The sequence below is a fragment of the Centroberyx gerrardi genome, chromosome 21 (assembly GCF_048128805.1).
Source record: "Centroberyx gerrardi isolate f3 chromosome 21, fCenGer3.hap1.cur.20231027, whole genome shotgun sequence".
Taxonomy (NCBI): domain Eukaryota; kingdom Metazoa; phylum Chordata; class Actinopteri; order Beryciformes; family Berycidae; genus Centroberyx; species Centroberyx gerrardi.
In genome coordinates, this window is record NC_136017.1 from 16,259,507 (window position 1) to 16,278,743 (window position 19,237).

The window sequence follows — 19,237 nt, forward strand, 5'->3', positions numbered from 1 at the left end:
TAGCTCATTCATTTCTGCCTCTCTTTCTCTCTTGCCTTTTCTTCTTCTCTTCAGAATAATGGATCCTTGGGCTGGTGTCACAACCACAAACAATGTGCAAAGGTAGGTATCACATATATTGCTGTATATACACATCTACATGCATGCACAAAATGGGGAAATCTGAATTAAACCGCTTCAATTCGGTGATCAGTCTTCAGATAGGAAGTCATATGGGAATGCCGGTGCTTTCTACTGCAATAAATCATTCTAGATCCAAGTGTGTGCACAGTGTGTGTGTGTGTGTGTGTGGATGCATGACTGCAGGTACACGTGTGCACCTGGGTGTGTTGTGTGTGTGTGTGTGTGTTCATTTATGTGCTGCTTGCTTTCTGGCGCAATAAATCACTCCACATACAAACAAATGACAGTGTGCGCTTGTATGTGTGTGTGTGCGCACATGTGTAAGGCATGTGTAAACCCGGTCGCAGCGCGTTGTCTCGTGTGCGTGTGTGTGTGTTTACGTGCGTGCCGGTGAACGCCGCTGTAGTGGTTATTACCCATTTCTTCCTTCCACCATTCATCACCAAACTAGGCATTTTATTTTCCGACGCTCTATACATCACAGTAGCTAGCAGTTCGCGGCTAATACATCAATGCTAGTGAAAGACCCAGGCAGTAATAGATGGAATACACGCTTGGCAAAGCTTCCCCCTGTGATATTATGCTAATATAATAAAACTTCCCTTGGTAACTTTCATGACATTATGCTGAGATAATTTTATTTCACATCCAATATGTGACTACTTAGCCTCGCTTTGGCATTTCTGGATATTTAACGGTCCCCACGAGTAATATTGTCTTCTTGTTGAGCAATGGAGATATTAACGCGCTTGAGCAGCCTCTCACTTTGGTAACCATGCGATCCTAGTGATGGGTAATTGTGGTGACATGTTAGCGCATTAGACTTTCCCCAAGCTGCATTATTAAGAGCTCCCAAAGCGAGATGTGCGGGCCCTTTAATGAACGATCACAGGGAGAAAATGGTTTGATAGTGGCGTGAATTAGTTCATGATACTGAGCGCTGCCTCATCCTATTATGCGCTGAATACAACAGTGTTTTTATCGGTCCAATAATATCTCTGTGCTTTGGTGTTGCGGTGGAGGAGCACACATGCACAAGCTGAGAAGCTCACATATAAACACATACACTGACTGTACAAAATATTAGGGACATCTTCCTGATATTGAGTTGCAGCTGCTTTTGCACAATCCACATCTCAACTGTCTCAAAGCTTAGAACTCCTTCTCTAACTCGTCTGCTTCTCTTTATCTCCATCTCCTCCTTTGTGATTGATACAGATTCAATAAGGGAAATCAATGAGGGATAATGGCTTTTACCTAGATTCACCTCATCAGTGGACTTCATGAAAAGAGGACGTGTCCCTGATATTTTGTAGATTCAGTGTAAGTCCTGTCACCGGCACACCTGCAGGCCCGCGGAGACAAAAGTCATGATCCGACTCTCCATTTCAGATTCCACTGGAACATTTTGACAACTGCCAACTTAGCAAATTAAAAAACCCTAGGATGAGTTTCTCCAAAGGTCAAATCCTCCAGTATACTCAGTGTGAAGCTTTTATAGCGCTTTTTTTTTTTTTACCTCGGGTAGAACAGTGTTCCCCTTTTAGTGGCTTTTAGTTGAGAGAGCGCTCCAGATTACACTCCTCTTTAATGGTGGTTAATTGTGAAATGAGAGGCTCTTACGGTGGGATGGGAAATCGATGCATTCCCCCAAAGGATACCTCAATAAGTGCAATTTGTTCCATGGCACCCTTATCCCTCGTGCTCTTAGTTTTCATCAGCGCACACCACCAGAACTTTAAATTTAGATGTGGTAAAAGCTGTCACAGTTGCTCTGCGATGACAGGTGTTCTCTGAAGTATTGCCACTGAGCTCCAAACTCTTTCATCTTGTTTGCAGCATCTTGATCAAAGGCAATTTTTCATTTGCGGAAGCCATAGCTTGTCTACGTCAAGGCTGCGGTTTGCTTTGTTGCGCCGCATTGTTTATTTTGGATGGTTCGTGAGTCGACGTTGGAATGGCTCTTTCTGTGTAAATAAGGCCTGCTATGGATTCTCCTGATTGGCTGCATATGTCTGCTGCGTAAACATAAACTGCTATTAAAGCCCTTGATCTGTTTGCAGTGTTAAGCATTGGCTGGTATTCATAAAGGATCACAGAGATTTGGTTTTTAGTCGGGGGTTTCACCTTTTTAGGTTTTTGTGTATGATGTTGACAAGGAGGGCCCTAAGCCTGGTGCTTGATAGGGAAGCAGTGATAGCACTTTTTCACTGCCAATGCTAATTTTGAACACTAAAATTTGAGTATCTGTACTTAAGTAGTAGTCATTAGAAAAGATGATGGAGATATAAGACTTTTTTTTCCTCATTCAAGAGAACTAACATCCTTCCTGGTGTAAAAGAAGGCAGAAAATCAAACCACTTTGCTTTGATTTCTGACACTTTACTCTTGGCATTGGGGTTTATTATTGGGAAAATTGCTGCAACCCTATTTTAGGCTGGTAATGGACCAATAGCAGGGCAATACCAGTATCGATAGATCCTTAGCCCAGCTCTTCTGCTCAGAGAAGCTTGATGAGAAGCTTGTTGAAGCTTGTTGAAGCTTGTTGAAGCTTGTTGCTGTGAGACCATTACTTTGGCTCGTGACCATTTGGCCCCATGTCGTCCTCGTGGACCCTGGTGGTAATGAGTGCTTGTTAATCCTTCTGTCACTATCTCCTCCAGGCAGACAGCCATTTGCAAGTGCCAGAGTTGATTAGCGACACACTCCCATACAGTCCAGTTCAGTCCGGCCCTCGTTTAGAAAGAGCTTAATATGGCACTACTGTAGCGTTTGAGCCATGGAGGGACATCATGTGTGTGCGTCCACGCTGGCCTCTTAGCTCGCAGCGTAGACGATTGGTATCGAGCGGGGTGACGCGACCTTCTCCGAACCCAATTTCAATAGCCTTTGGCAGTCTTTAGTGGACTCCCAGTACTCCCTGTAGCCTAGTTGGGATGTGTGACTAAGAGCCAGACGTCCTTTACTTTCGCCCTCCCTCGCCTCGAACTCACACTTTCAAGCGCATAAAAATACGTGTGAAATAATTTGCTGTAATTCGCTCCGTGGAAAAAGCTGAGGTCTTGTCCGTGGATGTTTAAAGGTCTGGAACACCCTCAAAGATGTCGCAAGTTGTTCGAAACAGGAAGCAAGAATCAAAAACAGGGCCTATTTCCTCTCTGAGGGAGTTTGCCTGGGCAGGGAATCAAACACCGGCGTGCACCGAAAGAACAGCATTATGCACGGTCAGCAGAGAAGTCGCTCGGTCCATTATCTCCGGTCAGTCATGGAGGACTGGACTGCACCCGCCTCCCAATACACACACACGCACACACACACACACACACACAACGGAATGACCAGCTGCACACTGCAGCCCTTGCATTGTTTCCCCAACTAAAAACAAGTCATGTTCCGTGCGCCAAAAGAACAGCTTGGATCCCGAACGACCTCAAACTTGGATCTAAATTCTGCAACCGAGACAAAAATACCTCCCGCCACCGGTGGGACTTTAGGTGTTTTCTCTAATCTCTCTCGACCACATCACAAAGTTCCCCCTAAGTCAGCTTTATTTGCGGTATAGTGGAAAGGAATGCTTGATTTGAGCTTGAAATGGGGCGGAAAACTAACTGACGCCGAGGTACAATGGGAATGGCACGAGAGTGGGAACGTCAGCCCGGATTAGTGGGCGAATCTTCTTCTGGAGACCAGGGAGGGTAGATGGGAGATGGCAGGGCTGGCACAAGGCTATCAGACATGCTTCAAGGACCCTCTCCACCCCTTATCAGCAAGAGTTGTGTATGGGGTGTGTAGAGCATAGTCCATTTGGCAGCAACTTTTCTTCCCTGTCTACTCTTACCCTGTACTGGTACACAGCACTGGTGCTCACTCTGAGGCAACCTAAACCCTCCTCTGTTAGAGCCTGTACCTATAAATGCGTACACACTACCACACTCATACAGTACGTATAGTGGAGAGTATATATTCAATGTAGGGTTCGGCTAATATGAGTTTTTGAAGGTTGATTCTGATACTGGAATTTTTGGATTGAAGATGTCAATAGCCGATATTTCTTGCTGATATTCAATACGGTTAAATTTGACCATTTTGGTGCCAAAACATTCCTAAAAATTCCAAGAATTTGGTGTTTCCTCCAGAATTGTAATTCTTATCAGGGTTGAAACGCCTCTGAAACAACATTTAGACCATGGGACACTAAAACTCGTCATTGGAACCTAGCACAATAATATATATGATGATGATAATGAACCACAGACAACCAGTGTAGTACTGATCAGTTCTACAGTAAAATGTAATAAATCAAACTGCATCGTATCCATCATATCAGAGGTGGACCACACTGACCGGACCAGATCTGATGCTTATTGAAAGGCCAATATCAGCCTGATATATCAGCAAATACATCCGTCTATAACCCTAAATATTTTTTTCTTGTGGTAATTATTAATCATTATTGTGAAATAATGATGCAGGCTTACAGAGTTGATGGAGTTTTGTGGTTTGAAGTTCATGACAATTCAACATTTAACGTGAGCATCTCCCTGCAAATACATTGACTGGACTGAAATTCAGAGTTGGATTCTGCACACATGGGGAGTAGGGGAGGAGGAGGTGGTGGAGGAGGGGGTTTGGGGTGTGTGTGTGTGTTGGGGGGGGGTTGAGCAGGGTGGAATGGAGCTTTTCGCAGTTCCAGGATTGTTGCAGTGCAGCGCCCGGGGGCGAACTCAGTAGGATCTCCTGCATTTTGTGTGTAAAGCGAGCACCTCAGCTGTATTTAAAGGTGGGCCTCCTTCCTACAAATTTATTCATAGTTTCCGACAACTATTACATCCCTTACACACAATACACACACACACACACACACACACACAAATACACATACCCTTCACACTCTTCAACAGCTGTTAAAAATAATCGTGTTCCCCTTGTTCGCTGTGAGACGATGCCCCAGGAAGATGAGAAATCCCAATCCCTTCCAGAGCTTTTTCGGAAAGCCGCCACTCCCTCAGCCTCTGAGAAAACAAAGTTCTTTTAGCCTGTATGCTGTGCAAAATCTCAAAAGTTGAAGTGCGCTGAGCTAGACTTTTTCTTTCTCTATAACAGAATGAATAAGTCGGACAACCACTCATTCCCTGTAACTCCCCGTAATTTCGAGTTCGTTTAGAGTTTACAGTAATTCCCGAACTTTCAGACAACCCGCCTCGTCCTTGCGATGCCACTGTATGTTGCTCTCCTCCCCACCATGGCCTCCACTGTTTCTCACTACAGCATGAAATTACAATCGGTACACACTCCCCTGGGCTGCCTCTGCTTACTGGTGCAGCATTCGGCTTTATGGTAGAGGGCAATGACGCTAATTGGTGACATGCTCCAGAAACGGCATGCTAAAGCAGCAGAAAACATTCATTAGCTTTCCACTGGAGCTTTCCACCAGACTTTTAGTCCGGTGAAAGCTCATGTCATATTCATGCCAATGTTAGAGCATTTGTTAGGAAATTAAAGCCTGTACTTACATGTAGCACCAAGCATCTCATATTGTTGTTATAACTCGCTTAGGATTGGCCAACCAAGCCATTTAGAGGGGCAATAAGTAAGATTTTTCCTGCCCCATAGCACAAAATGACCATAATATATCTGTGGGGGTTGATCGGGTTGTTGATCAATAAAAAAGCAAATGCAAAAGCAGTATTATTATTCCAGTATTTAGCATGGTGATATATTAGCTCTTCACTAGACGCTTCTGTTGGATTTCTGCTCTAATTAGCTAGCTTACTCTTCTACATTGGGAAAATGTGACTTTATTGTCAATTACAGGCCACCGTAGCTCAAGGGGATGGGAGGGGTGGGGAGATGAGTTCTATCAATGTTGTTGCAATTCCTACTGGTTGCCAATAGAGGTCGATAAAGGTAAAAAGACTAGTTAATGCCCCTTTAATGTCTTCGTCACAGATACTTGACTGTGCTTAATTTTCTTAATCAAATTGAGGAATTACATGTTTGTTTTATTGACTGAGATGGTTTCATGATGCCAAAGGCCATGAGATCCATTCAAAACCAATTGAATATTTCTTCTTAATTCCTGAAATGTTGACATATTGGAAATGCAAAGTTCTCATCTGTCATCAGAATCATAGATTTTGATCTGAAGGGCAAAGCTGATCTTCGGTCAGCGCTGCTTGATAAATCCCAGGCCTGGTTAGTGCTTCAGGCACTAATGATAAAAGTCACATTCTGAATGATTCATATTAGCATGCAGGAGGAGTTGGCGTTACCTGTAATGGAGCTGTGTCACTAAATGAAATTATCTAATACCCCGACTCTATCTCGGTTTGAGATTCTGCGAAAAGCTGTCCGCCAGCGAAACATTTTACTCATAGCCTATCTAGTAAGATAGATTCCCCTCACATCTCCGGGTAAGATGAATTGCTATTACACCATATTCATATCTTGCAGTAATCTTTGTCATTACTCACGCTAGTTTCTTTCACTTCCACAGTGCCTGGAGCCCTGCAAAGACTCCTGGGACATGAAGAGGAAAAGCCAGTGCAGAGAGCTGTGTGAGGTACACTGTGACACTCTGGACAGTTTCTATGTAGTGAGGTTTCATGAGGTTTTATGGGGTCAAAAACTTTCAGCCAGTTGATTCAAAACACTCTCTCATGCATTTTTTAACATAGACTCCATGTTAAAAAATCTATCAGTCAAATGTCAGCCTTACATAGCTCTAGTAGCATTTGACCAATATGGATTTTTGAAGGCCGATACATATATATTTGGATTTAATCTCTCAATAGCTGACATTTTGTGTTGTTTATTGTTTATGGGAAGACATTAACCTGAGAATGTGACATTTTGATTGGATTCCACACAAGTATGCATGAATATGCATGAATTAACATGGATTTCAATGGAGAATTTTAGTGTCCTATGATGGTCTAAATGTTGTTTCAGAGGCTTCTCCACCCTGACAAGAATAAAATTCTGCGGGAAACACTGAATAATTTTTTGGCCGTGAAAATGATTGAATTTAAAGATCCTTTTCAGCTCCAACCCAAAAATATCGGTATCAGCCTTTAGCAACTCTTACTGGCGTAACCCTAACTATGATCCTTGTCCTCCTCAATCCCATGTAGCGGTCGTTTCCCAAGAAGCACTGGGAGTGCGTGACCAGCTGCGAGTTCCTCCGCTCGGTGCTGGCGGTGAAGCAGGGCGACTGTCCGCCTCCGGAGAGAGCCAGCGGCTTTGCAGCGGCCTGCGTGGAGAGCTGCGACCACGACCGGGAATGCTCCGCTCAGAAGAAATGCTGCTCCAACGGATGCGGCCACACTTGCCAGCCTCCCAAAAACCTTTACAAGGGTATGCAGAGCCATGAATATTAGCCTAACATAAAAGATACAACACAGCTTCATTGTTCAACTGACGCTAAGAAATTAGCCCGCTTGCCTTGGGTGGTGATGGAGTTGTAAATTAAAATTTGGGTAAACGACCTCTTGTTAGTGATTATCTTAAGGCAAACAACCACCAATACAAAAATGACATATTTTCGTGACACATTAATTTTTGCTTATTTCCCCTTTAAAGACCCCTTTTGATACAAGTTACTATGCTGTATGCTATGCATTTCCCTCATAAAGATTTATGTCAGCCTAAAAAAACGTGGGTAGCCATACAAATTTTAAGTATCCTCACATAGATTCTTATAGAGTAAAAAAAACCATAAACATTTCTAATTAATGCAGATGTAAAGAGACATTTTACAGCCTCAGAATTCATATGAGACTCATGTTTGCCTGTCACATACTGTCAGTTGTTGGCAGTGGTAACTGCAATATTACCTCCAGTCAGTGATCACCATAAGGCAAATAACCACCAATATAAGCAACAATCAATTCTATTTTCAGAAATTAGAGGTGAATGCAATGCTTTTCTCCCTTAAAAGACCCTATCCTCATATAACATACATCAGGTTTATGTCACTTACTGTGATATACACTTGTCATGACATTCATGCCAATCTAAAAAGGTGACATCCCGGGTCTTGGGCCTTTATTGAGATAAATGAGGTATTTTCCAGGTGGAAAATCGCTTGTTTAACAAGCAGTCTGTGACTAAAAGCTCCTATATCGCTGTGCTGAGTCAGGTGGAGCTTGCCCTAGTTAGGCCTCCATTGTTAGAAGCGAGATCAAAGAGACCTGAGGAAAAATAGATCCTGTGAGTTTGCGGCATTAGGTTCAGTCTGCACTGCCGGTAACAAACATGATGGGAGAAAAATGATCCAGGGAAACTAATTTGTCCTTTTCGCACTGTGGCACTGAGTGAGCCATTGAATCCCGGCTGCCCCGGGGGAGGCTGAGTGCAGCCGGCCGCATGTCTATCTGCCCTCTCTGATGGGACACGTCCAATATGGGCAGAGAATTCGAAGAGGGATATGGGAAAAGACAAATTATAATCACGATAGGGGTTAGAATCATATCGGTTTGCTGATATATGGGGCCGATATTGGCATTTTATTAATAATCAGATCTGGTCCAGTCATCCACCTCTGATATGATGCAGTTTGATTGATTACATATTTATTGTAGAATTCATCAGTACTACACTGGTTGCCTATGGGAAGCCCTTAACTGATTCTAATGAGACATTTTGATCAGATTCCACATAAGTATTCATGAATATATTTCAGTATTTTAATAAAGGAATTTTTGGCATGGAAATTGTCATATTTAAAGATACTGAATATCAGCACAAGCATCACTGAATTGTGACATATTTACTACTACAAGCTTAATTTATTTGAAAACAGAAATGTTAACTGATTAATGTGTTAACTATGTTACAAGCTCATTTCATTGTTTTTTAGCTGTTGTGATTAAAATCAGAGGAAAAAACATTATTCTCAGTGATCTCCAGCTTATTTTTTATAAAGAAATGACAGTTTCTTTAATACATTATGACTGTGTTTGCTCAAACATGATGATGTATGAAAATAAAAAAGCATTTAAAAAAAGTTTTAGTAAAAATATATGTGAGATATACGTATATATTCCACAGACACAAAATGTCTTACAACTTGTTAGTGTAACTTACTACTGTAGAATTACAAACAAATTATTGGCTATCAGTGGCTTTTATTCATTTTTAAAAAAAATATTATTTGCCTTTAAAAACCTGTATCAATCAAACCATAATAATCGCCATGTATACAGTTTCTACTTGTCTTTTCAATTCCAGGCACCAGTCAAATGTTAGCATTTTTTTCTTGTTCTTCTTCTTCTTTAATGATGTTAATTCTACCATCCGCTTTGGAAGGTAGCCAAGCAGCATCTTTACAATTTATTGTATTTAAAAAAAACAGATCAGTTTAGTTTCATAATAAGACCACGTTCCTCTCCCAGGTTCTCCTCTGAAGCCGAGGAAGGAGCTGGGCTTCGAAGAGCTTCCCTCCGGCCAGCTGGAGGTCCGCTGGTCCTCCCGCTTCAACATATCGGCCGAGCCCGTGGTCTACGTGCTGCAGAGGAGGTGGAACTTCGGCATCCAGCCCAGCGAGGACACCGCCACCTCCTGGCAGGTGGTGGCACAGGTTAGTCTGACGCACCTCAATGACGACGATGCTGTACTAGGTAAAATGGAATAAAATGTGTCGCACATGAAAAAATCTGAGGCCTAAAATGTAGATGAACGTTGGAGACTAAAGTCCAGGACAAGTGCACATCACTGAGGTACACCGCTGTCTCCATGCACATCAACTTTAAATGTAGTTGTTGTCATGTGAAAACCTCGTAAAACCAATTTTGGGGATTTTCATGTTTTAACTTCAATTGAAGGATTACTTGGTCTTCTGTGGGTTGAGAAAATTCTCCAGCCCATCAGCTCATAAAACCATTTCAAAATCCATTGGATAACCTCAAATATATGGTGGTCAAGTTGCAAATAAGGCTATTTTTCTGAAGCTTAAGCTTCTGAAAAGTTGACATTATGGAGTCGCACAGTTTTCGCTGTGCAAAGTGTGCATCTGAATCTGGATTCAAATACAGCACCACCTACATGAGGACTTCCTTAACAACCATACATCATCTTTAGACATACTATTTAAGTTTTTTGAAACATCAGAGTACTCATGTCTGGTCTTGCTGCCTTTTTTATTCAACCCACCACCCATCCTAACCCATCCTAGACCACAGAGCAGGGAGCCAGACTGGCCGACACCCGGCCGGGCCGCTGGTACCAGTTCAGAGTGGCAGCAGTCAACACCCACGGGACCAGAGGTTTCACCACGCCCAGCCGACACATCCACTCCAGCAGAGGTCAGACAACATGCCTGTGTGTTTGTGTGTGTGTGTTTGTATTACTATTGCTATGAAGAGCAAAGAAATATGAAGAAAGTCCTCTGAAGTAAGGTCATTTTGGCCAGTCCCCACTTCTACAAGGGGCTAGTTTAGGGTTAAGATTAGATTTAGGATTAAGTTTAGGTTAGGGTAATAGTTAAGATTAAAGGAATAAACCAAGTTTTTGGTACATTGCCCTATTGGTCAAAACCAAAATCATCTGTGTGTCCCTGGTAGATAATTGGCTCTGGTTCTCGATGCTAACACTTTAGCGTACACTATGTTGAGTGATAGTAGGCTCCATGCTAACACTTGAGCATACACTATGTTGAGTGATAGTAGGCGACTAGCATTATCTTAAAAGTGAGAAAATGGGAACTTGTAGCGCAGCCTTATAGCTAAATCTTAAATGTTATGCAGCTAAGTCTGGTAGTTTTGTGTTGGAGAATTTACATAAAATATGGTACAAAAACAACTTAGGCTACTGTTTTGATCTACCGGGGACCTCGTTCCCTGTTTCCATAGGAAGTGAAAGTGGTGGGCAACGCAAGACCTCATCAACTAACACTGCACAGCAGATGAATATGTGGTTGCTCACTGAAAGTAGTTCCAAAAATATGGCTGGCTACATCAGCTATATTGAGTTAATGATATTTCATTTTTTTATTCAGCAATTAAAAACTAGGAACACCTTTTTTATTACCAAAAGGTCAGTCTCACTATCACTCAACCCTAGTGTATGCTAAAGTGTTAGTATGAAGCCTAGTACCACTCCTCATAAGTATAGTCATACAAACCTGTGTGTGTGTGTGTGTGCATCTATGTCTGTGAGTGACAGAATGGGAGTGAGTGAGATTGGCAGTGTCATCCCGAGGAATCATTGTATTGACTCTAATGAAGTAGAATCTGAATTAATTGCATTGGCTGTTGGCCATCGGTTGTCTGCTGTGTAGCTGTAATGGACATTTGTTATTTAATTTCATGCTATAAAAAAATCAAGCCTGCCTCCCCCTACATAACAATAATAATAATAATTATGGGAAAATAATGACATCTCTGTCATTCTGGCATACAATATCCTAGAGGGAAGTCTTTACTGTGATTATGGGAATAATAAAAGCAATTATAGTAATATTCACACATATGTCATCTAGATCTAAAAAGGTCATTCTATGTATTTTTTTTACACTGAGGCCAACCATATGAAAAATGTTTGTACTTTTGGTTTTGTAAGGCACTTTGGATAAAAGTGACCGCCAAACGTCTTCAAACCAGTTCAAAGGTGTGAACACTTCCAATTTGTTGCTCTGACAGGTATTCCCATATGACCTGAAAGCAGCATCAGTATATAATGTTATAATGTTGCTCAGTGACTATGCATGGATGAATATTTCCAACATCCCCTTCCCCCCCGCAGACCCCTCCAGTCCCCCGGCTCCCAGTGAGCTGAGGGTGGCCAACATGACCTTTGGCCCCGGCAGGGCGGTGTCTGCCAGGCTCCAGTGGAGCGTGCCTGCCGACCTGGATGTTCCCGTCCACCACTACAAGGTTTCCTGGAGCTGGACCGCCGCCGGAGAGCCCTTGGCTTCATCCTCCACCAAGAGGAGGAAGACGGTCAGAGCGGTAAGGACAGCCAAGCGCTACAGCGCTCTGCAAATGTCTGGGGAGTCTTGTTCCTGTTAGTGTTTAAAGGATATACAAGCTAACAGCTACACCTCATGTGACACGTCATGTAGTGTATAGTATGTGCGAGGCAGGTCTTGTAGAGTGTAATAATAGAGTATAGAGTATGCTAATTCTCCTCCTGTTTCACTGGCACTGCAAATAAGAGCATTACATTCAGACTTTTCAGTTTATGTTAGGTCTGACATCTGAATGAAATAATTGACATTCACATGGCGGCCATTTTGAACACTCAGGGTGAGAAACTAACTGGAAGAGCAAGTGTAGCCCAGCTACGTCCTTTGTATGCAAGATGCACATCATACAAACATTTATCATTTCACAGATTCCCTTAGAAAAACATATTAAAAACAAATGGATCTCAAGAATCTGGAGGCATATAGGTTCATATTTTAATATATTTTGCCCATTATCGCTAGCTATCAGAGTCTACAGGGCTTTAGCTGCACTACACTGGCTTCCTGTAACATTTAGAATTGATTTTAAGGTCCTCCTCCTTACAAAGCCCTTAATGGGCTAGGACCAAGCTACATTGCTAACTCCCTTGTTCACTACCTGCCTTCAAGAACAGCGATCATCTGCTGCTGGTTTATTGGAGGTTCCCAGCAACAGCCGAAAGAAAATCGGGGATGCAGCCTTTGTCAATTACGCCCCAAAGCTATGGAACACACTACCTATAGATATCAGGGAAGCCAGCTCGCTAAATATTTTTAAAAGAAAGCTAAAAACTTATCTCTTCACTTTAGCCTTTAACTAGCTATGACTTTCCCGATACAGGCCTTGAACTCCTCATATTTTTACTATTGTTATTCAGTGGGTTTTATTTTCCATCTTATGTTATGCTCATTCTATGTCTATTTTCATGTGAAGATGCATTTTATGTATTCTATTCTCCTCTTTATCTTATTCTCACTATCATTATCAAGTTTTATGTGAAGCACTTGGTGCATGTAATTTCTCTGTTGTAAAGCACTTTGAGCTGCATTTCTTGTATGAAAGGTGCTATACAAATAAAGTTTATTATTATTATTATTATTATTACAGCCTAGCTAGCTAGTAGCTTACTAAGTAGTAAGCTAGCTAACTAACTTCCCTGCTAAATTCAAGCAGTTGTTGTGGTTGTTTCTGAGATTGCTAGCTAATTTGATAACTGTCAAGTCCTCACTTATGTGTTGAAGTAACTCTAGTTTTATAGCCTACATACAGTATGCCAATCTTCTGGGTAGACTTTCCCACCCAAGTGTTGAAAATGGCCGCCGTGAATAAGGCCAATTCAGCTACTCTTGGAGAAAAATAGACAAAGCTTTAATATTAAAACTAACAGGTTTCAGCTTTAATTGCCTTCATCAGGATTGCAGGATGAAACGGACCATAAATACAGTTCATGGCATCCAAAATGGCCACCTCAGGGCCCACAGACCAATTACACCAATATTTAAAAAAAAAATCCTTTCACCTGTACGAGGCCCACAGGAGTTCAATTCTTTTAAGGACGTAGAGTCCCACCTTACTGACAAGAACATTACAACATTTAAAGGAAATGTTTAAAATTACATTCCTCATTTATTCCATTTGGGTAAAGACTTTTAAAATGAAAGATCCAAAACGCCTCCTCTTGGGCTAAAAGAGTTCTTCTCGATGCCTATAAAGGAAAAGGCAGACGCACAGCAGGATGCCCAGGCTCTGAGATCTGACATCAAGGAATGGAGGGAGGTAGGAAGCATTTTTGAGAATTCAAACTGGCCCATAGCCTTTCCCTGCCCTGACATGTAGGCCAATAGCATTTCCTGACTGGCTGTTGTTTTTGGGGCTTCTCCCAGTGGAAAAGCCACAAACCATTAAGCTGCAAGTGGCAGACAATGAAGTTGTCAGTGAGGTTCTTAATGCCGGCACCTGAGGCAATTTTATGTCTTTGAATGGCCAAAATGACAGGTGAGAAAAGGGAATTTCATGAACACACACCTCGACTTTCCCTTCACTTTGATCTCAATAATTTTCAGGTTCTTTCTAGTTTAGCAAATGATGCACTCTGGTTCTCAGCAAGTTTTACTGAATAAGTCTTGCACGCTAAATGCTGTATTCCTACTTCACATGTTCACTGTTGGTTCCTCTGTATGTGTATGTGTGTGTGTGTGTGTGTGCAGAGCCAGGTGGAGCTGGACAGTATGCGGTCTAATAGGAGCTACAGTGTGGAGGTCCAGGCTGTTTCCTACTGGGGACAAACTCAACTCAAGGGACCCAGAGCCGTCCTTCACTTCACCACACAACGCAGTAAGCTAGCAGACATTAGCCGTAACAAAAAAGGAGACCTTGACATTTTGAACTTCAGTTAGCTATTTTCCCTCTTGTCACATTGTAAAGGAAACTTTCTCCATTTCTACTACCAGGTTTTATTTTTTTCCTCCATTTCAGTTTCCCTAAAATGGAATGTTGGTGTGGTTAGCATTCCTGCATCGACTGCCCCTTGGTTTCAATCAGGAATGCTAACAATGAATGCTAGCAAGCCATTTTACGTCCACAACAACAACATTGTGAACTTGGAATTGTAAGCTTCTGTCTTAAGATCAAAATCAAATTATCCACATTCACAATGTTTAAATGTTACTTTTATGCTTGTGTGGTGTTATTTAATTTTTTTTATGAACCCTCTGGGGATAAGTATTTTGAAAGACAGAAAGTACATAACAGTTTTGCCAGCTGGTATGTCAAATCTTTGATGATGAATATCTCAGAGTTGCACTCCACCCAGATAGATTAATTCCAAGCTCACGCATTTCCCACAGTGTGAATGGAGAATAAAAATCCCCAACTCTGACTCAAAATGTCAAGGTATTCCTTTAAAAACCTCCTGACATTAGTAATAATACAGCCTGACAATAGCCTGACATTATGAAAAAGAAATAGATGTTTTTTTCTTATGATTTCAATGAATGCATCATTACAAAGTGATGGAAACTGCTTTTACTGCTTTTGAACGATAACATGAATAGTTGAAGGGAGTTGTATAACAGTAGCTGATAAGGTGAATAGTTTTTAAACTTTCTATGCATATATGGCCTTTTGTAGACTTGTGAATGCAAATATGATGCATATTTTGCACATGTACATAAGCTGTAAATTCACATATTCATTTCTATATCGTACATATTTTTCATTCATTTCTTTGGCTCTGTATGCCTCGCTGCTGTTATTTTGCCCTCTTTACATGCATCCTGGAACTTATTTGTTTCATTCTTTTCATTCTTATATTTCTACTTAACATGTTCTGGTGTTGTAAATGGCAGTTTCATTATGTTTAATACCCTTCAATTGGTCCATTCTTGTGTATATCATGTTTTTTTAATGTATCCTATTACTGTTACAATGCTGCTATAATGACCCAATTTCCCCACGGGGACCATTAAAGGTCCCATATTATAGGAATTCAAAATTTCCTCAATTGATATATTTATATATGATCACAGTCATTTTATGAAGATATCGTTAAAATTTAATTTTGTTTGAGTGGTTAAATTCAGTTAGTGCATTCAAGTTAATGCATTTACAAAAATCCATCAATTTTTCCAGGCAGTTGCAGACTAATTCCAGGAAATCACAACTGGACTTGGTCCCGATTGGCTCCCTCAGTAAAGACTTACTGAAATTCTTCCAGTCAGGCCAGTTTGTAGCATTTGAATTGAAAAGGCTCCACTCGGCAGGTTTACCTCATTTAGAAGTAATCTAATTGAGGAGCTGCTGTTGTCGGCCAATCAGAGTCCAGTATTGTGAGGACTTAGTCTTCAAATTCATTTAATTGAACTAATTCAATCAACTTTTAACTAAACAGCATTTATTTGCAAAACATCATGAAGAACATTATTCTTATCCTGAGCCATAGTAGATTTGAAAACAATATAATGAAAACTGAATAATATGGGACCTTTAAAGTTTCATCTTATCTTGTTTTAAAGCCACCAATGCCATGCCAGTAAACCCTCCAGCAGACATACTGGACGTCGGCACGCCATTTTACCAGGACGGGCAGCTCCATGTTCGTGTTTACTGGCAGAGCAGCACAGGTATGTATGTACAGTAGGTGGTGTGTGAGTGTTTTGTGGGAGTGACAACATCAATGAGGGAGAAAATCCCTCTTCCCCTGACATGTAAACCACCTCCCTGTCAGTTATATAAACAACGCAAAGCTTATCGTGCGTTTCAAAGGCCAATCATCTGTAATTACGCCACGATACAAAGAAGATGAAATGAAGATGATATGGTGTGATGTACAGTATTTGTAAACCGCCCACACATGTATGAACATGAAGTGCGCTTCTGTGATGCTATGGTTGTTATTCTGGCTCTTCACTGAGGTACAGTATGCCACAGCATGTAATCTTGCTCGGTAGCACACTGTGCATTGACTGTAATTATTTATTGCTTCCCTTTTTGTCTATATTTATTTTATTTAACCTTTTATTTAAACAGTTCAACCCAATTTTTAACCTTTTTTTAATACCCCCCACAGGAATCATTAAAGTTTCATCTAATGTAATGTAGTCTAATCTAATCAGTTACATTGATTAAGCAGGCATCTGGCCGGAATGTTGCCAGTTCTAATCTCTGAACTGTATGGACAAAGTGACCCTAACCCCTTCCTCAACAACTACTGTTGATGTGCCTTCGAGCAAAGTATTTAATCCTCAACCACTCCAGTGGAGCTGCTCAGTGGCCACCAGCAGAAGACTGTGCTTGTACTGGGCAGCTCCCAGTGTGAATTGGTGTAACTGTATGAATGTGAAGCAGGGTGTTGATGGAAAAGAACACAGAGCTCAGTAACCTTGCCTGGATAATCAAAGGCTTAAAAAAAATGAGAGGGATCAAGGATCTCTTCTGCTTCCAGCCAAGACATAAACAGCACATTCAGCTACAGAGAGAACAAGTGTATACACATGCTTGACTCATATTAGTGTCAACTAATAGGTTGCCAAGTCAAGTAAATCCCTTTATCGTTGGGTAACTGCTGCTGCAGGAGGGTAATTGTACGAACCTCTTGTCGTTTGCTCAGACCCTTCTGTTGAACGATACCGAATCCAGTGGGGACCGGAGTACTGTGCACACAACCACACCAGACCCATGGAGAAGATCATCACACAGGTAACAACCACTACATGGTTACTGTATGAAAGAACGACAGACATGTACACTGCTCTGTACTCTTCAATCTCATTCACTCTTGGCATTAACCCGCATCCTAGGTAGGGCTGGGTATCTAGAACTGGTTCCAATTTCGTCCTGGTTCCTGAGGCCAAAGTAACTCTACACAGCAATGTCTGTCTTGTGTAATAAAACAAAGTTAACTCCACTAAAGCTGTATGCAGTCGTTTACCCCTGAAAATGATGCACCAGGAATCGATAAAGAATCGGATTGATAAGAAGAATTGGCAACTGGCACCGGAATTGGTAAAATCCTAACAATACCCAACCCTAGTCCTGGGTGATCAGATTGTTTTCAGATAGAGCAAAAACGCATCAAATCCAGGTGAAAATGCACCCAAGATGCACTGAAGATCCGATCATCCAAACCAGAGGTGGTCAGAGACGCATTTGGCCTCATTACAAATGTAAATGGAAGTTTTGTGCGCAGATCCAACTAGAAGATACATGCAAATCAAGCAGGCAGCAAAGATAACATGTCAGGTGTAAATGTAATCCAGCTAAATCATATCTAGACACAATTTGGATATTATAAGCACATTAATGCCAGCTATAAAGGGGGGTCTTTTGATATTTTTGTCCTCCATAATTAAATTGGGGGGGACTCTGAATTTGTCTCCCTCCTGTCACGTGCCATATCTCAGACACCACTGATTGGATTTTGACAAAAAATTTCGGAAATTATGCGGAAATTTCACTGATTGTGAAGTGGGGCGCTACAATTCCGGGTCAAAATCAAAAATTTTAATAAGCAGACATATCTCCCACTCTGCAAGTTAAAGTTCAATTTAATTTGGTGTGTATATCCAACTATCTTTGCTTTACAAATTTGTCTCCAGGACTGTCAATGAAGGCCATATTCGTTTTTCACCATTTAAGTTTCTATTCCTATAAGGCTTTTTCATTTATTTACTGATTGGCAAGGGGTGACTGCATCATTAGTATAACCAACCACAAATTCCAAAAAGAAAAGATGAGCATACGATGCTAATAACCTTACAAAATGTATTTGCATTGATACATAACAGACTTGAAACTTGGTTGTAAGGCGAGGTAGCAACAGCTTTGTTTTTCTTGGCGAGGGAAACAGAAACCTGATTTCAGTGTGTATAGAGGAGGTGCATTTTAACGGCAGGTGTAAATGCAATCCAGGTAGATTAGATCTAGACACAATCCAGACACGAGACGGATATTAATGCCAGGTGGAAAGGAGGCCTTCTAGTAATTGTCTTTGTTGCTGTCTGGTCCCAGGAGAGCTTCGCCAGCCTGCAGGGCCTGCTCTTCTCCTGTAAGTATAAAGTCGTCCTGCAGCCCATCGGCAGGAAGAGCCGCCCTCTGGCAGAAAGCACCAGCTTCTTCACACCTTCCTGTGCCGCCATCCAGGCCAAGAGTCTGAAACACATCACTTGTTCTGGAGAAGTGGGTGAGACACCTACAACTGTACATCTTGAGAATATATAGTGTGGTGATTGTAGTGTACAACACAAAATCCTAATGGAGTTACAAATGATTCATTCATTCATTCATTCATTCATTCATTTCATCTAACGAATGTCAACACACCTAATTACTTGGTAACTCTTTACATTAAGTGTTCATTAACTAATGTTAATTAATGCATTTACTAACATCAATTAAACATGAATAACAACATTAACAAAGATTAGTTAATGTTAAATGTGCATGCATTACTTAAACAAACAATACTTATTACTTAGTTAATGCCAGGATATGTTTAAGTAATACATGAAGAGTTTACACTTTACAAGTGTACCAAATTATTGTATACCAAATTACATTTGGTGTAACACACAACACACTATTCATGTTAGGTAATGCTTGTTGTGACTTAAATGACTTTTGTTAATGCCAGGATATGTTTAATACATGAAGAGTTAGGGTTTCAATTTAGA

The 19,237-nt window shown here is 41.2% G+C and overlaps 1 protein-coding gene across 1 annotated transcript in view; it reads left to right on the forward strand.

The window, feature by feature from the left end:
• Positions 1-19,237, forward strand: part of anos1a (anosmin 1a) — a 30,744-nt gene that overhangs the window by 8,151 nt on the left and 3,356 nt on the right. The window contains exons 4-13 of the mRNA XM_071902135.2: positions 55-102; positions 6,620-6,685; positions 7,257-7,479; positions 9,519-9,703; positions 10,298-10,427; positions 11,866-12,071; positions 14,276-14,423; positions 16,082-16,189; positions 17,176-17,264; positions 18,576-18,747. Coding sequence (XP_071758236.1) covers positions 55-102; positions 6,620-6,685; positions 7,257-7,479; positions 9,519-9,703; positions 10,298-10,427; positions 11,866-12,071; positions 14,276-14,423; positions 16,082-16,189; positions 17,176-17,264; positions 18,576-18,747 — 1,375 coding nt within the window. The remainder of the gene's footprint in view (positions 1-54; positions 103-6,619; positions 6,686-7,256; positions 7,480-9,518; positions 9,704-10,297; positions 10,428-11,865; positions 12,072-14,275; positions 14,424-16,081; positions 16,190-17,175; positions 17,265-18,575; positions 18,748-19,237) is intronic.